This window comes from Chironomus tepperi, unplaced genomic scaffold (genome assembly GCF_022539635.2).
Source record: "Chironomus tepperi strain 1889 unplaced genomic scaffold, CSIRO-AGI_Ctep_v1 contig_370, whole genome shotgun sequence".
In the NCBI taxonomy this organism is placed as follows: Eukaryota; Metazoa; Arthropoda; class Insecta; order Diptera; family Chironomidae; genus Chironomus; species Chironomus tepperi.
In genome coordinates this window covers 434,813-453,759 of record NW_027226492.1, presented here as the reverse complement: position 1 = coordinate 453,759, position 18,947 = coordinate 434,813, and the positions used below count along the sequence as shown (strand labels likewise).

At 35.5% G+C, this 18,947-nt stretch overlaps 1 protein-coding gene across 50 annotated transcripts in view; it reads right to left on the bottom strand.

Moving 5' to 3' along the window:
• Dscam1 (Down syndrome cell adhesion molecule 1) overlaps positions 1-18,947 on the bottom strand; it is a 71,428-nt gene that overhangs the window by 27,631 nt on the left and 24,850 nt on the right. For 25 of the 50 annotated variants that reach the window (XM_070647090.1, XM_070647087.1, XM_070647088.1 and 22 more), the window contains 2 exons: positions 7,084-7,520; positions 6,033-6,602 (listed from right to left, as the gene is read on the bottom strand). In XM_070647090.1, the coding sequence (XP_070503191.1) occupies positions 6,033-6,602; positions 7,084-7,520 (1,007 nt within the window). Of the gene's footprint in view, positions 1-2,314; positions 2,621-4,198; positions 4,505-4,631; positions 4,935-6,032; positions 6,603-7,083; positions 7,521-7,856; positions 7,978-8,448; positions 8,570-9,244; positions 9,366-10,088; positions 10,213-11,341; positions 11,463-12,343; positions 12,465-13,236; positions 13,358-15,814; positions 15,939-16,271; positions 16,396-18,019; positions 18,144-18,307; positions 18,429-18,947 lie in introns of all 50 variants that reach the window. The other 25 variants (XM_070647069.1, XM_070647105.1, XM_070647091.1 and 22 more) reach the window with 19 other exon arrangements.

Genomic DNA, 18,947 nt, shown 5'->3' with positions numbered 1-18,947 from the left:
TAAAGAGTAAATTAACGTAAAATTGCAAAATTCTGAAGCTAAACCCCCCAAAACACATATCCAAAAACTGATTCAAACCATTAATAGCCAAATACACAGTATGATTAGCCACACCAGCCTTATTCTGTGCAAAACAGCTATAATTTCCTCTGTGTCTGGCTTTAACTGCATCAATAGCCAGCATACTAGTCTTTTGACTCCCACGAGTGATGACAATTCCATCACCAGTTGTCAAATTGTGTGTCAAGTCACTTCCCTCTTCCCTGAATGTCCACCAGACTTTGAGTGGCAAATCACCCTTGGTGACTGAACAAACAGTTGAGACAGAATCGTCAAAGTTGAACTCTTCATCGCCGAATGAGAATGGGACGATGCTTGGAAGGACTTGAGGAGAATATTAAGTAAAAATGTGATATTAAAGAGATTTATTAATAGGACCATACAGGTAACAATTTTAGATGCGCAGTAAAAAACGCAGTTAGGTGCGCAATCATACGCACAACAATATGCGCAGCCAGAGGCGTAACTTCAAGTACTTTTAGATACGAAATCATAAACGCAACAAGATGCGTAGTTAGATGAGCAATCAATATGCGCAGTATTATGCGCAGACATTTAGATAAAATTCTAACTAATAAAAAATTGGGGGTAAATGTTAACAAATTGCAAAATTCTGAAGATTGTGTAACTTTGTAAGGAAAACAATGAAAAACTTTGTAATAAATTCAAACCATTAATGTAAAGATACGCGCTATGTTGGGAATATCCTCCCTTATTTTGTGCAAAACACGTATAGTGATAATTATTCCATCATTTGTTGTCAAATTATGAGGAAAATCATCATTATCACCTTTGAATGTCCACCATAGCTTCATGGGGACATCACCTTTTGTAATTGCACAAGTCGCAGTTGCTGATTCATCAAAATTCAACTCTTCATCTCCAAATGAGAATGAAGTTATTGACGGAAGAACTTAAAAAATTTGTAGAGTTTGAAATTAATTTTTAAAGGAATTTAAACTTAAAAATGTTGAGGTTAGGGGACGATCACATGTTACGTAACGCGAAAAATCGACTTTTTGAGACAATTTTCTTAAGAGATTTACGTAATCAGTGAACGACTCCTTAGTAAAATTGCAAAATTCTGATATTTAAGATTAGTCAATGGTCAGTGTTGTCCAACCTGTGTGCCGCGACACAAAGAAGTTTGGACAACCCTGCATAAGGGACAAAAAGTCATCAAAAAAGTGAAATTCGAACCATTAACAGCCAAATAAGAGCTAAACTGTGTAGCTCCACCCTTATTCTGAGCAAAACAAGTGTAATTGCCCCTGTGTCGAGCCTTAACAGCATCAATAGCCAAAATACTAATCTTCTGACTTGGCTTAGTGATGACAACACCGTCACTTGTCGTTAAATTGTAGCTCATCTGCTCATCACTTTCTGTAAATTGCCACCAAATCTTAAGTGGCAAATCTCCTTTGATTATTGAGCATGAAGCCATAACGGAGTCATCAAAATTGACCTCATCATCACCAAATGAGAACGGAACGATTTGCGGAAGTACTTTTGGAGTTTAAACAAATTGCAAAATTCGAAAAAAAATCAATTAAAAATAATTCAAACCATTAACAGCCAAAAAAGCACTAATTTGTGCAATTCCAGCCTTATTTTGAGCATAACACGTATAATTTCCTCGATGTCTAGCCTTAACAGCCTCAATAGTCAACAACGAGACCTTTTGATTATTTCTAGTTATCACAACACCATCATTTGTGCTCAAATTACGCTCATAATTGTCAAAATCATCACGCAGCGTCCACCAAACCGAAATTGGTGTGTCGCCTTTTGTGATGATGCATGTAGCAGCGACAGCATCGTCGAGATTCACTTCATCCTCGCCAAATGAGATTGGTGTGATTTGTGGGAGAACTAAGAGTTTAAAGAGGAGGTAATTTAGGGTTTAAAGGCTTAGGGTTTGGGTAAGAATGGCAGGGAATGAGTTCTCTGGTTGTGGTAGGGTATGGTATAGGTATGGCACTGGTATGGTGCAGGTGGCAACGTGGTATGGTACCAATGGTGTGCAAAGTGGAACAACTGTTATGCCATGCCATGTTGTCTCATAAACCGTACTATTGCCGTACCTGTACCGTCCCATACCACAACCAGCAAATTCAGTCTCAAGCCTACATTTCCTGCATCTTAAATGCACAACCCAGCATTTTTGGATACAAAAACACATCCCAAAAAGGAAACAAATTGCAAAAAATTCTGATGAAGCTATAAGTCACAATATAAATGTCCAATATGGTACCATTGACGGATAAAAATGCACTGTGCTGCGATATTCCACCCTTGTTTCTAGCATAGCATGTGTAGTTGCCTCTATGTCTAGCCTTAACAGCTTCAATATTCAACAAACTCAATTTTTGTCCATTTCTAGTGATCATAATTCCATCACTTGTCGACAAGTTTCGTTCGTGTTTGTCAAAATCATCGACTAATGTCCACCAAATTGAGATTGGTGTGTCACCTTTAGTGATTGTGCAGACAGCAGAGACAGCGTCGTCGAAATTGACTTCATCTTCTCCGAATGAGAAGGGGCTTATTTGGGGTAGAACTAAGAAGTACGGATATTTTATAAAATTCAGTCTTAAATAGCTTTTTGGGGTAGTAAAATTGCAAAATTCTGATAAATTGACCAAAAATCGTTTAAATTAGACACAAATCGAACCATTGACTGCGAGAAAAGCACTGTTTTGTGAGAATCCTCCTTTATTTTGAGCGAAGCACGTGTAGTTTCCCCTGTGACGAGCTTTAACAGCCTCAATACCAAGAACACTCATTTTCTGATTATTCCTAGTAATTACAATTCCATCATTTGTGGTCAAATTGTGTGGAAATTCATCATCGACGCCTTTAAATGTCCACCAAATCTTTAGTGGAGCGTCACCTTTGGTAATCGTACAAACGGCACTGATTGCGTCGTCTAAATTCACTTCGTCCTCACCAAAGGAAAATGGAACGATTTGGGGAAGAACTGAAGTGGAATTTTCAGAATTATTGAACTTAAAAGTCTCTAATATTGGTTAAAAATCAGTGGTGTCCAAACTGTGTGATGCCACACACTAGGTCCGACTCTGTTCTGAGGCTTAACCCCAAAAGTTTGGACAACACTGCTTTAAATTGATGAAAATAATTCAAAAAATTGTAAAAAATTCAGTCCCAAATTGCAAAATTCTGAAGATTATTGGAAAAATTCAATCTAAATTCAAACCATTGACTGATAAGAAGGCACTATGTTGTGCAAGTCCACCCTTATTCTGAGCATAGCATGTGTAATTTCCTCTGTGTCTGGCTTTAACAGCTTCAATAGCCAACATGCTCATCTTTTGGTTAGTTCTAGTAATGACAATTCCATCACTTGTCGTCAAATTTCTTTCAAACTTATCAAAATCATCGACTAGACTCCACCAAATTGTTATTGGTGTGTCACCTTTTGTGATAATACAAGTTGCAGCTACGGCATCGTCAAAATTGACTTCATCTTCTCCAAATGAGATTGGACTGATTTGTGGAAGAACTAAAGGGTATTTATGATTAAATTGGGGTTTAAATTGGGGTAAAAATTGCAAAATTCTGATCGTCGACAGTTAAATCAAAAGAATCAACATTAAATCGAACCATTGACTGATAAGAAGGCACTGTGTTGAGTAACGCCTGCTTTATTCTTAGCATAGCATGTATAGTTGCCTCTGTGTCTGGCCTTAACAGCCTCAATGTTGAGTACGCTAAGCTTTTGACTATTTCTATTTATCATAATTCCATCATTTGTACTCAAGTTCTTCTCAAACTTGTCAAAATCATCAACCAAACTCCACCAAATCTTAATTGGTGCATCTCCTTTGGTTATGATGCATGTTGCAGCTACAGCGTCGTCGAAATTGACTTCTTCTTCGCCGAATGAGAAGGGACTGATTTGGGGGAGAACTAGAGGGAAATTTTGAGGTTATGTTTAGTTAGAATTGGGGGTTTAATCATATGCGAATGCATGCGGATGTATTCGCATGTGCATGCAACTTGGAATAGATTTTTATTTCAAATTAGACAGTTTTGTGGTATTTTGGGTATAAAATTGCAAAATTCTGAATATTTAGGAATGAATAGATTTAAAACCAAATTAGAAGAATAATCGAACCATTGACTGATAAAAATGCACTGTGCTGTGAGTATCCTCCCTTATTTTGAGCAAAACACGTATAATTTCCTCTATGTCGAGCTTTAACAGCATCAATACCAAGTACAATCATTCTTTGACCAGTTCTAGTAATGACAATTCCGTCATTTGTTGTTAAATTGTGTGCATAATCATCATTAGCTCCTTTGAATGTCCACCAAATTTTGAGTGGTGTATCTCCTTTTGTGACTGTACATGTTGCCGTAACTGCGTCGTCAAAGTTAACTTCCTCTTCTCCGAATGAGAAGGGGCTGATTTGGGGAAGGACTAATAAGGGACAGGATTGAGCATTACGTCAATTAAGTCAATAAAATTCAGAATATTCAAAAAAATCTCAATTTTTAAGGAAACAAATCGCAAAAATCCGCATTTTAAAGTCCCCAAATTTGCAAACCATTAATAGCCAAAACTGCACTATGCTGTGAACTTCCAGCTCGATTCTTAGCAACACATGTAAAATTTCCTCGATGTCGTGCCTTAACAGCCTCAATACTCAGCATGCTGATCCTCTGATTCGTCCTTGTTATTACAACACCGTCATTTGTGATTAATTTACGTTCAACACCTTTTGTGTCGGCATGAAGCCACACAATGTCAATTGGAAAATCGCCTTTGTTGACAGTGCATGTGGCTGATACCATATCGTCGAGATTTACTTCATCAGCACCAAAGTCAAATGGCACGATTTGTGGGAGGACTGAATTGTGAAAATTATTGGAGATTTTTCAATATTTTTTAGTTTGACAACGGTGAGTTATTTTGGGGTTTAATCCCAAATTTTATGGATATTTAGACAACGTCGGATTTAAATTCATTGCAGATCCAAACTTACCGTACTTTTATGTTGAATTATTTTGTATATTTTTCGTAGATTTTCTTCGTAGTTTTTCATATAAATTCAAATATTTTTGTGTATAAAATGATTGAAGTAATTTGGATGAACTTGAGATTAATCTGGGGTTAAGATGATATTATAATGTTTTCACTCCCCTCAAGGATACCCCTTACAAGCTGTCTTCTCTAATTTTAGGACATTTAGTCGGCTATACACATATTCGAGCTATAGCACTAATAAGTGACCAAATGTTGAACATTAATGCTAATCGAGCATATTGAATAAGCTTCGTAAGATAGGACTAAGTTATAAATTCTTTGAGTAGAACAGGTGTCGATTAGTCGACCATATGTCTAGCTACTCAATTAGCACTAATCAGTTAAACGATCAAAAACAATGCCCCAGGCCAACGTGACCATGACTTGGTACTAAATTCGATTAAAATCCAGCATCATGTCAGAGTCATGCTGGCCTTTGAGATGGATTATAGATCGATTAACCAACTTGTGCTGTTCGAGTTAAACATGACAAGATTCGCAATTAGCAAGCTTTAATCTAGTTATATCCAAATAATTCCTGGATTGAATGTGTTAAAAAGGATGCTACAGTCCTAAACATTTTAGCAATGAGCCCTAGTGGTCCCTTACCTAGTAAGTAAAGCAAGTAAGTAATCTGGTTGCGCAGTAGAACAGCTCCACTCTGTTCAAAAGGATCTCACTTTCAGGTATAGATATCTAGAATTTAACCCAAGGCTGTTCTACTCGAGTGTATATATAAACCCAATTTGACCCATATTGTAAATAAAATTCCTAAATTTACTCAATTTCTTATCAAATCTGCTAATTAAAACCAAAATACACCAGCTATATCTGATGTAAATACCCTTCTCAAAACCCCAATCCCAAGTTCATCTCAAACAACCCCAATCTAAATTCATAACTAAAAATTCATCAAACTTACCCATAATTTCAACTTCAAGTGTTCCTCTTGCAGCATATCCATCAGCAGCCTTTGCGACACAAGTATAAGTTGCCTGATCCGAATTCCTTTCAACATTCTCAATGATTAAAGTTCCATTAGGGAAGACCTTTTGCTTTCTGTTGATCGGCAAGACTCGATTTTCACGTTCCCAAACAATTGATTCAATTGGATATCCAGCAACTGGACAGTTGACGACCAAAGTTTCACCTGATACAATCGACTTCTTTTCCATTGGCTTCACCCATGGTAGACCGTGAACATTTAAACGTGCCTTGTGCTCAACAACACCGACTTTTGAGGCTGCAACGCATTTGTACAGACCGCCGTCCTTGGTTTGAACTGTTGTGATGTTTAAGTACGAAACGACATCGCCATTGACTGTTACATATTGACCGACTTGGAAACGTTCTGAATTTGAGATTTTTTTGCCATCAAGTTCCCATGAGATTTCTGGTGTTGGATTACCGCCGGCGATACATTTGATAAAGACTGGTGTGCTTGGGTGGAGAATTTCTTCGGAGAAGGCTTGACGGATGATTGGTGGATCGACTGAATAAAGGAAGAAAGATTGTTAAATTGAATTAAGGTAAGGTGTCCCGACTAATGTACAGTGTCCCGACTAAGGTATGGTGTCCTAGCTAAAGTAAGAAATCCCGACTAAGGTGAGGAATCTTTGCTAAGGTAAGGAATCCCAACTACGGTAAGGAATCCCGACTAAGGTAAGGTGTCCCAGCAAAAGTAATGTGTCCCAGCTAAGATAAGGAATTCTGACTAGGGCAAGGAATCTTTGCTAAGGTAAGGAATCCCAACTAAGGTAAGGAATCCCGACTAAGGTAAGGAATCCCGACTAAATTAATGCATCCTGTCTAAAAAAATATATCCAAATAAAAGGGTAAAGTACCCTGGATAATATAATGTGTCTCGACTAAGACAGGTGTCCCGGCTAAATTAAATTATCTCAGGTAGGCCAAGGTAACCCATGTAGGCTAGCCTACACAACTGCCCCAAACCCAAATAAAAATCAACTTACATCGTCCTCCAAGTTTCAATTCAGCTGTAGCCTGTGCACTTTCCTGATCATTCTTAATAACACACTGATAACTTCCCTTGTCTTCCTTCTTTACAGCCTCAATTCTCAAAATGGCATCGGTATGATCAATAAACTTTCCATCCTTCATCCATCTCATTGTCTTGATTGGATTTCCTGAGAATCTGCATGTAAATACTGCTGGTCTTCCAAAGTCAATTGTCTGTACTTTTGGTTCAATTTCGGCCGATAATGGTGCTGTGACTGTCAATACGGTTTCGACACTTTCACCGCCGACTGAATTGTTGACGACGCACAAGTATTTGCCAGAATCTTCGACGACTGCATTTTTGATGATTAAAGTGCCTGAGACTTGCTTGATTCTATCGCCAAGTGGAACTGGTGATTTACGTTGAGATCCTTCGATAAATTTGTACCATCTGTGGGGTGCGTGGTGGGGTAAAGAGAGGGTAAAAATGTTAGAAAATTGTGTTGAAATTTTGGGAAATTTGAGAACTTTTTCTTCAAAATTTTGATCAAATTCGAGGAAAATTGTGGATGTTAATTGATTTTGAACTTCCAGGTGTACATGGGAAGGCACTTATTATAGTTTTTAATCTTTTTATTGCCAAATTTGCAAGTTTTTGATGAAAAAGTTCTCAAAATTCCTAAAAAAATTGATGAAAAAATGCAATTTTAATTTTGAATCAACAACGCAGCTTTGTGGAACATAACTAGACATACTAAACACATCATACTGAACAAGACAACATTACCGATAAACAGGAACTGGAAATGCTTGTCCAAAACAAATACCAACAAATGATTCGCCAATTTGAACTTCTTTAATCTCAATTGTTTTGGATTTAATTGCCGGTTTGACTTGACTGATTGGTTCTAATGGAATGAAAAGTTGATTGGAAGTTGATTTAAGGTTATGAATATTATTGAGGAATTTTTGAAGTTTTGAGAGAGAAAATTGTTCAGAGGAAGCCAAAATGGAAGGATTGCTGTGAATATTGATTGAAATATAATCAAAAATGGATAATTTTGGAGTAAAATTGTGTTAAATATGGTTAAAGTGAATTTAAATGTTCTGGACAATCTATGCATCCTTCAGAAAGGTTGTCCGAAATCTTATAAGTAGAGGAGGTTAAGAGGAACTGTTCGTGTTACGGAATTAGTGAGGTAAAGGGATAAAAATATAATTCAATTAAACTCAAAAATTTAGAATTTTTCATGAATTTTTGACTCAAAAACCCCAGAAAATTGAAGAATTTCATCTAAAATTGACCCTACCCCCTAGATACATCCCCAATAACCCCTCAAAATACAGAAACACACCCAACAATTCAATACAAAATTTACCTGAACGACGGAGTGGGAAATGATTGACCAAGACACAAAATTGAGATTGAATTATTGATTCGAACAGTTAAATCTTGAAGACGATCGCCAGATAGACGAACTGGGACACTTCCGATTGGTTCTTAAAGGAAAATTGGAGGAAATTATGAGACAATTGAGCATATTTGATCTAAATATTCAACTTGTAAATGAAACTTTGAGAGATTTAGAGGATTTGAGATAAGGAGACCAGATTTTTAGATAAATTGCTAATTTTGAATCGAATTTTGTTAAATCTTATAAACCAACTCAATATGCCTAATTAAGGATTCATAATTGATCAATTATAAAACCTTAAGAATATGACTCTAAGAACTCATGGAGAGAAGCTGTTGATAGAAATGGCTTAACATTTATTATCAGTAATTGACAAACAAAAGCTAGCTATGGAGGCAGCTTTGGGAGACGTTTAAGGCCAATCGATCCAAAATCCAATCCCAAGTCGATGAGACTTTACCTTTTTTGCCGGGATCAGTTTGAATTCAACAGCTTTCCAGAGTCACACCGGCTCAGTATCGGATTTTGGATAGTTTATACTATTCAGATTCATAGTGTAGCACTTGGTATTGGCAATTAGCAAAGGGCAGCCAGTGATAGAGCCAGTTTTAGATGTCAACTGAGAATGGTCATGGATCACAACTGATCTATAGATCCAGCAAAGAAGATGATGAAGAAGAAGAAGAAGAATTAGATGCATGGTGATCAGGTGATCAAATAGATCAGGTTGTACACAATCGAAAAATTCCAATAAATTTACCTAAATGACGGAGTGGGAAAACTTTGTCCTAAACACAAAACTGACAGTGATTGTTGAATTGTAACCTCAATTTCAAGTAGACGACTTCCAGAAATTCGTGGTGGAACTGGACTGATTGGTTCTAAATGTAGAAATTTGGTTTAATAAAATTAAGGAGGCCAAATTTTAAGTTTAATGGCAATTTTAATGAAAACAAAGAGTCGAGAAATCAAGCGAGATTCAAAATTTTTGTCAAAATTTACTATATTTTTGAGCAGTTTTTGAGGTTAGACTGCTGATTTTGATTTTGTAAAGGGAAATAAAATGTTTAATATGGAGTTTAAGTCAGATTTGATAGAATTTTTGGAGTCCCTACTCCACTGGAGCCTGGTCAACTCTGATTCAAGTAAAAAGGCCTTAATGTAGCTCTGTGACATTATCGACTAAGGGGATTGGCCTTGGATACGCTCCTATGTACCTTATAAACTTTAGATTGTAAGACATTTGATGCCAAATTGCCACAAACACTCAAATCATACAGAAAATCAACCAAAATTCAATGGAAAACTCAGCATTGAACCATAAACTGTGTCAAAAAACACAATAACTACCTAAAACTAGGACTAGGATATCCTTGAGCACGACATGACAACTCAAATGGACTGTTAACTTCTCTCGAAATTGAAATACTTTTGACATCATTTGCAAATGACGGAGCTTTGTGACCAATCGGTTCTGAAAATTTTAAATGATTTAAAAGCACAACTTTTGAACTTTATGTCAAATTTTTCAAAATTTCTGAATGAAACCAATGAAATCAAGCGATTCAAGGAACTCTAAACAGCAACTGACTGTCCATCATTACCTAAACACAGGAACCGGAGCAGCCTGAGCTTGGCAAAGCAATGAAATTGACGTATTTTGATCGCGTTCAAAGCGACTTGTTTTTGAGTCACTGTTGAATGCTGGAGCCTTGAAGCTGACCGGCTCTAAAATGTTTAAAGAATTTAAGGAATTTTAAGTTTATGGATGAGAATTTTTGAGGTTCTCGTCTGGAAACTTTGAGAGAAAATTGAAGAGAATTGAGGAAAATTTTGAGAGATTTTTGGAATAAGAGCAGTTTTGGGCAACCTGTGTACCACGAAATACAACAACCTGAGTGCCGCAATTAAAATCAAGGATTAAACCCTGTTGTGATACAAAAAAAGGTGCACACTCCTGATTTAGACCAATTTAAGACCATCAACCTTAATCAGACACAATTCTAAGACTATTTAAATATCATACCTAAACACAGGTGTTGGATATGATTGAGCAGGACATAAAATGCTCAACGATTCACCAAATTTACTTTTGACAAATTTAAATTCATCGCCAGATTGAATTTTTGGTGAAACAGATGCAACAGGTTCTGTGAAATTATTCATTTAGTTACAAATTGGAATTAATTGAGAATAATTTTGAATGTTTTTTAAAGAAATCAAGCGGATTGAGTGAGGATTCATTATTTTAAGAGAATTTCGTTTCTTTTTGGTCTTAAACTCGGGAATTTGTCAAAACCAAGGCTTCAAGAAACCTGTCTACAGCGTATTTGAAACCAAAACTAATAATTGCGAATTGCAGTTATAGACATAGATTTTATATGAATAAGTCGACAAGAAATTACAATTTGCTAAAGTAACAAAATATAGGAAAAGAGATACAAAAGTATCATACCTAAAAGATGGAACTGGAAAACTTTGTGCTTGACACAGTAATGCAATATCTGTATTCATTGCCTTTTGGAACTGACTAATTTTAGATTCAGAGTTAAACACAGGAGCTCTTAAGTTTACAGGCTCTGTTAAAAAATTGATAGAAACAAAGTGGTAAAGTATAGATTAAGGGTCAATAATGATGTGAATACCAAAGAAATCAAGCATGTTCAATAGAGAAAGAGACGAACAACAAAATAAATTGCCATAATGAGCTGTTCTAGCCAAAAATAGGAACCTGTCTCTCGTCTTATTAGTGTTCTTAGAATTCCAATGGATTAATAAGAACTAATCTTTAAGCATGTCATAATTATCAAAAACTAACGAGATTAGAAAAATTATAAAATTTTTAATTATTTCCAACCTAAATCCAGGAGCAGGAAAGCCTTGAGCTGGACACAAAAGTGAGAAACTTTCACCAACGTAGACATAAACTTGTCGAGTATCTTTATTTGACATTCTAGGTGGTGTTGATGAAATTGGTTCTATAAGATGAAAATTTTCAACAAAATTAGCAGCAAACTTATAGATATGAGTCAAATTTCTAGTCAAATGAAAACTTTAAGAGAGAAATTGAACGGAATTATGGAAGAGGAAGCTTCAGGTTTTTTTAATATCACACAATCTATGAGTTCATGACTTAATAGATTGAAAAATATCATGTAAGAGTTTGTGAATCAAGGCATTCACGGTTGACTTCACAAATTTAGACGTAACAAGTACATTTCAAGACTCAAACCTTAAAAATCACCAAACAGTTAAGAACAAGGAACAAAAAAAACTACGAAAAGATTGTTTGTACCTAAAACCAGGAGCTGGAAATCCCTGAGCTGGACATAAAAGTGAAAAGCTATGATTCACAGACACAAAGACACGTCGAGTGTCGGCATTCGATAAACGAGGAGGAGTTGATGAAATTGGTTCTAAAAACAGAATTTTAGTGAATAATTTAGTTTCAATCTAGTCCAGAGTGGACAAAGAATCCTTAAAACTATTCATTAATTAGGGATATCAACTTGTCAATTGAGAAACTTCGAGAGATCAATCAGGAAGAAGCCACGAATTCAAAATATGACATAAGTCTCAATACCTAATAGACGGAATAGGATGAGCTTGAGCTTGACATAGCAGTGTCACAGTTGAGTCTATTGCTCTCTCAAAAATGCTTCCTTTAGAGTCAGTACTGAACACAGGTGCCTTGTATCCAACCGGCTCTATCATTGAGAATTAATAATGAATATTTAATATTGGGAAGCCAATTTTGTCAATTTTTGAGAGAGACAAAGGAAGAGTTAGGCACAAAAAACCATTAAGATTCCTAAAATAACAGCACTAGCTTGTCAATTAGGAAAACAAATCTACAAACCTAAACAGCGGAGCTGGATAACTTTGTGCATTACACAATAAATTAATATGATGACCAGACTCTTTTCGGAAGATTGTTCCGTCACCCATGTTCACTTTGGGTGCGACACTTCCGATTGGTTCTATGAAAATTTAGAAAATTTTAGAATGAATTTCAGTGAAATTTTTAATGAAGAAATCAAGAAATCAAGCGCGATGTAGAGAATGGTAGAGATTTGGCTGAACAGTATGAGTTTTTTAATATCAAAGAACGTGGTCTCAAGAGCAGAACAGCAACGCCAACTATCATGTTAATCTGGAATATTTAAGCTCTTGAGAGCATGCTATTTGTCTATTAGAGCCTGTCATCAAGTCAAAGTCACCAATTTGTGCTTTTTGAATTGAATTAATTTTGAGAAACATTTAAACAATCTTATGATTTTTTTAAAAAACCAACCTAAATAATGGTGCAGGATAAGCTTGAGATAAACAATTCAAACTCAAAACGTTGTTTGATTTACGAGTTGCTTGCTTTGTGCGATCATCATCGTTAATTTTTGGAGCAAGTGATGAAATTGGTTCTTAAAATTGAAAGAAAAAAGCAAAGAAATATTTGGCAATTTAAAAATGAGCAAATTTGTGAAGAAAATCAGTTGAAATCAAGCAACGAAATTCAAAATTGTATGATTAATAAGACTTATTCTCTTTGGTCGATTCTTGTCTATACTAAGATATCGATGATTGAGGGATCAGCTTGTTTTTAAGCGAGGATACAAAGTCACTAAGAAGAGTCATATATCCTGTCAATTGTTTAAACAGCAGATTTAGCTTCAAATGGTTTTATACACCAAATTTCAAACTGAAATTGCACATTTTATCTTGCAACTTCATAATTATAATTTTAAATGACTTTACCTAAAGCTAGGAGCTGGAAAGCCCTGAGCTGGACATACGAGAGAAAAGGAATGACTTGTTGGAATCAATAGTGGACGAGCGTCAACAGTCGATAGTCTTGGGGGTGTCGATGAGATCGGTTCTGAATAAAACGGACAATTTTAAGTGTCAAATTTAGTTTTTTAAATGAGAAAATTCAAAGAAATCAAGCTGATGATCAAGAAAGAGATGGATTTGAGGTACAAATTTTGAATAAAGCTTGAAGATGACCTGAATTTATATTGGAAAAATTGGATGAGTTCTACTCGACTTTAAATAGAGTTTGAGTTGATTTTGAGCTTTATACTTAAGTGTAATCAGTTTAATTAACATTTAGTGTAAATTAGACTTCAATTGAGCTTTGGAATCTATATGTCAATTTCGAACAAATTTCCGAATTTTCGCAAATTTTCGAAAACATTCGCAAGAACCCCAAAAATGATGTACCAAGAGTTCATAAAAATTTGAAACTTTATTTTGTTTACAAACAAAAAATCGAAAGATTGTCAATTCAGCACAACTTTATCAGATTCTTATTGGAACTGATTGTTGAGAAACTTTACAAATTCTAAAACTGTATAAAAAGGTTGCTGAATTTCTAAATGATAATCAGTATTGAGAAGCAATTAGACTAATTTGGATTGGAATTTCATCAAATTAAGGCAATTTAAAGCAAAATTTTGGATATAAAGTCAATAAAATTGAGTAAAATCATCAAAATTCGAAGATTTTTGAGCATTTAAGGATTGAGGCACTCAAAAATCACAAAATAATTCATCAACAAACCCCAATTAATCCCTAAAAATGAACATAATCACAAAACTAATCATCACAATGGCCATCTGCGCCAACTTATGCCACTCATCCAGCATAATTGAGCTCGCAAAGTCAAAATTTACTGAATATACAACAGGAATTCTGTCATCTGATCCAGTTGACTACTCAGAAACTGAAACAATTGAACAAATCACAACAACACCCAGCCCCGTAGAATACGACGAAGATGATCTTGTGGACTTTAAAGCTGAAATACTCAAGGAAGTTGATAAAATGTTTGAAAAATATTTTCAGTCAATTTTCATCAGTTTTGAGGACAAAATGATGAATTTGACGAAGAATTTTGATTCAAAGTTTAAGGATATGTCGAGGGGGCAACGGTCAGTTTCGGAAGTTGAGTCCGAACAAGTCAAGTCAAATGTCAGTTCAGAAGTCAAGGCAGAATTTGAGCAAGAAGACAAGTCAGAAGTCAAGTCGGAAGTCAAGTCAGAAGTCAAGTCAGACGTCAAGTCGGAAGTCAAGTCAGACGTCAAGTCGGAAGTCAAGTCAGACGTCAAGTCGGAAGTCAAGTCAGACGTCAAGTCGGAAGTCAAGTCAGACGTCAAGTCAGAAGTCAAGTCAGAATTAAATCCAGAAGTCAAGTCAGACGACAACTCTGAAGTCAAGTCAGAAGTCAAGTCGAATGTCAAGTCAGAAGTCAAGTCAGGAATCAATTTGGGATTCAATTCAGGATTCAATCCAGAAGTCAATTCGAGAGTCAAGCTGGATGTCAATTTAAAAGATAAGGTTAAAGCCTATCCAAAAGTCAAGTTGGGAGTCAAGTCAGAACCCAAACCCGAGCCACGAAAGCTCACCGAAGATGAAATTTTTGAAGAGGTTGATGACCAAATTGACGTCCAGGAGGACAATCTGGACCCAACTTTAAAAGACTTACTGCAAAAATACTCAAAAATTGAAGAAAAATTGTTCATTTTATCCGAAAACTCCAAAGAAGCCACAAAACTAAGAATGGAAAATTTGAAGCTTAAAGCTCAAGTCACTCAGCTGCAAACTGAAATTTCTAACCTCAAAACCGACCAAAATGACCTCCGCGAGCAAATCCAACAAAATCGCGCTGAAATCAACCAAAATTACAATTTATTCGAATTCAAGCAAGTCGGCTTGACTCACGACGTCTGCAAGTTGAGGACCGACACCGAACGTGAGCTTGAATATCTCCGGGAACTGACAATCCATCCAAAATCAATGATCAGCTTCAAAGACAAACTTCAACAATTTCAAGAAGAATTTGACACATATGCAATGGAAGTGCCAACAAGAGATGAGGATCGACATCCAGGCATTCATGCTGAACTGCTTAAGTCATTCAGGATGTCAATTAAGGAACTGTTTGATAAAATTGAGGAACTAAGATCGGAATCAGACTTTTCGGAACAAGAACATCAAGTTAAAGTCATGAAACGGAAGTTGAAGAGTTTAGTCATGAATTTTGAGGATTTTAAGAATAATCCATTAAGAGTCGTGCATCCAAATGAGGCTAAACATGCTGAACAGCATGGACGAATGAAGGTTTTTAGACTTGGAAAGAGATTGCTGTTGAAGAAAGTCTAAAGGAACTTGACTATTGGTCGCTGACATTTCGGTGCAAAGAAAAAAAACCCCAAAACCCCTCATACCCCTCCCCTATCCCCCACAACCCCTAAATCATCCCCAATATATTCAATTAAAATAAAGAAAAAATCACAAAAAACACAAAACTTTTTTGCATTTAGTTAGTATTTACCGAAACATTGCAGTTGGGTAGGACTGAGCCTGACACAACATACTAACAGTTGTACCAGCTGAACGCTCAGTTACGTGAAATTTGTCGCCGTCATTGACTTTGGGTGCGACATGACCAATTGGTTCTATAATAAGAATTAGTTTTAGGAATGGCAATTTTATGTGAATTTTTGGTTGAAATCAAGCGCGATTCAGAAGAAATTTGAGAATTAGTTGAGGTTTTGGGTAAATTAATTGACCGACTTGATCAACTGATAGAATGAACATCGATCTATCCAACTTAGAATCCCAAAATCAATTAAAATATCCTGTTTAAGGAACAATAAAGCACAAATCTTATTACACAATCAGACAATTTTTTTAAAAATTCAGAACATCCAATCAGAGTTAGCAGGACTTTGGGAAACCGAACTTGAGAACAGACTCAGCAACAACAAAAGGTTCTCAGCAACTCTTACCGAAACATAGCTGACGGATATGCCTGACCCTGACATAGCATGCTGACTGTTTGTCCAATGTCACATTCACTAGCTTGAAATTTATCACCGAGATTGATTTTTGGTGCAACGTGACCGATGGGTTCTTAATTGAGAAATTTAAGTTGGAAAAATAGTTAGAAAGTTTAGAGTCATTTAGAATGAAGACAAAGAAATCTTAATTAATGTGGTTGATTTGCACGATTCAATAGAGGAAATATTAAGATCGAATTTATCGATTCAGACATTTTTGTTTAACAGGAGTATGTATTGGGTAGGCTATAGATTACAAAATGTTCGATTAGCAAAAATAGTCAAAAATTACTGACTGGACAGATTTTTGATTGACAATGTTTACTGAAGACCTCGAAGTCAATCCGGATTTTGAATCAATTTCTAAATCTAAAGACGCAGTGAGTTCAAAGAGAAGCATAAAATAAATACCAAAGCTTTTCATGGCTTTATTACCGAAACATAGCGGATGGATAAGCTTGAGCCTGACACAACATGCTGACAGTCTTTCCGATACTACTTATTGCAACTTGAGTTTTGTCAATAAGGTTGACTTTCGGTGCAACATGTCCAATTGGCTCTTTAAGGAAATTAATTTAATTTACATATTTTTTAAAGTATGACTTACAATATGAAGAATCACAAGAAATCAAGCGCAAATTGAACTTTCAATTCCAATTAATCCAATGAGAATTTTAGAGAAAAAATTGACAAATCAAACCTTGATAAGGAATTTAATATAAGAAAATGTAATGCAGGTAGTATAGGAAGATTATACTAAAGTAGAATTTGGACAATAATCAGTTAATTGAAACAAAGAAGTTCTTGATCGATTATATAGAGCAAGTCTATCAGAGTATCAAGAAAAATCCAAAAATTTACCGAAACATAGCCGAAGGATAAGCTTGTGCTTGACAAAGCATGCTGATAGTTTTGCCAACTGAGCTTACAGCTGCTTGAATTTTATCAATTATATTGACTTTTGGAGCGACATGTCCAATTGGTTCTTTAAGGAATATTTAATAAAATGTTAAACTTCAAATTTAAGTGACTGCAAAGAAATCAAGATCAAATCAAAAGTTGAAGAAAAGTTCATTTTTAAGGACGACAAATTGCAACACTGCGGGCTTACTTGTCGCAAGTAAGCAGTAGATATATTAAATTAACAAAACCTAATTTCAACTCTCTATCAACGAAAATCAAATAAAATTCAAGGAACAACGAGAAAAGATGCTATAATGACCAAACAACCCATAATAAAGTCTTATTACCGAAACATTGCAGCCGGATAAGCCTGAGCTTGACATAACATACTGATAGATCTATTAATGCCACGAGTAGTCACATGAGACTTATCAGCATCATTAACTTTCGGAGCAACGTGTCCAATTGGTTCTTTAATGAGAAAAAAGGATGAAAATTGTAAGGATATGAAGCATAAAATGGAAAAATATTGAATGGAAATCAAAGAGATCAAGCGCAGAATACAGAATGAATCAAGCCAAAAAATCAAGGAATCAAATTAAGTTTGATGTTTAATCTTGTGATAAAAATGCACAGAATCGACCGGAATTGATCCCGAGATAGATACAATTTAAGTCCAAGATTGAATGCCCTAATCGACACTAAGCACTACGTGCCAATCGTAATAAGCACAATAGTTAAATTAAAACGCAGAATTTTGAACCAAAAATATTGAATTTTTCATAATTTTTTACCGAAACATTGCAGTTGGATAAGCTTGAGCCTGACACAATAAATTGATTGACTTGTTGATTTCACGAACCAAGATGTGAGCCTTTTCAACATCATTGACCTTTGGGGCAACATGTCCGATTGGTTCTTAAAATTTGAGAGATTTTGTTGAGTATTATTAGAAAATTTAATTTGAAATTTGAAAAATCAAACGAGAATGAGGAAGAAATCAAGCAGATCATTCAAGAAAACTTCGAGAAAGAGAAGCAAAGGAACTGACAACAAACAGAAAAATAATCACAAAAAAGTACCTAAATCCAGGAGCTGGATAACCCTGAGCAGGACAAAGGAGTGAAAATGAATAATTTGATGGATAAAATACAGGTCGAGTATCAACAGTCGACATCTTTGGTGGTGTACTTGAGATTGGTTCTGGAAAAATCAGTTTAAATTGACAATATGATTGCAATTTTCAACAAAATTATTGCAAATTCCAAAGAAATCAAGCGAGTTCTCATAAAAACGCTGCATTTTATGACTTAAAGGAACCAAAATTTGCACATCATTCCCGGATTTAAGCCGTATCCGACACCAATTCAGAGTCATGTCAGCCTGAGACAATTTTCGACAAATTAACCAACTTGTTCTATTCAAATTTGATTTTTTCTTGCCAATTTCGAAATAAAAACTCATAAATTAATAAAAACAAACCTAAAAATAGGCGGTGGACTAGCTTGAGCAGCACAGAGCAGTGAAATGTGTTCATCAGTATTGAATCTGATAACTTGAATATTTTCTCCAGTTGTGAGTTTTGGTGAAAGTTTATTGATTGGTTCTGAATTGGGGAAGAAGTGAGAAATCAACAAAAATGTCACATAAAGTAGGAACGAAACCAAGAAATCAAGCAGAAAATGGAAACAATATGTCAAAATCAAATCAAAATTTTGAGAG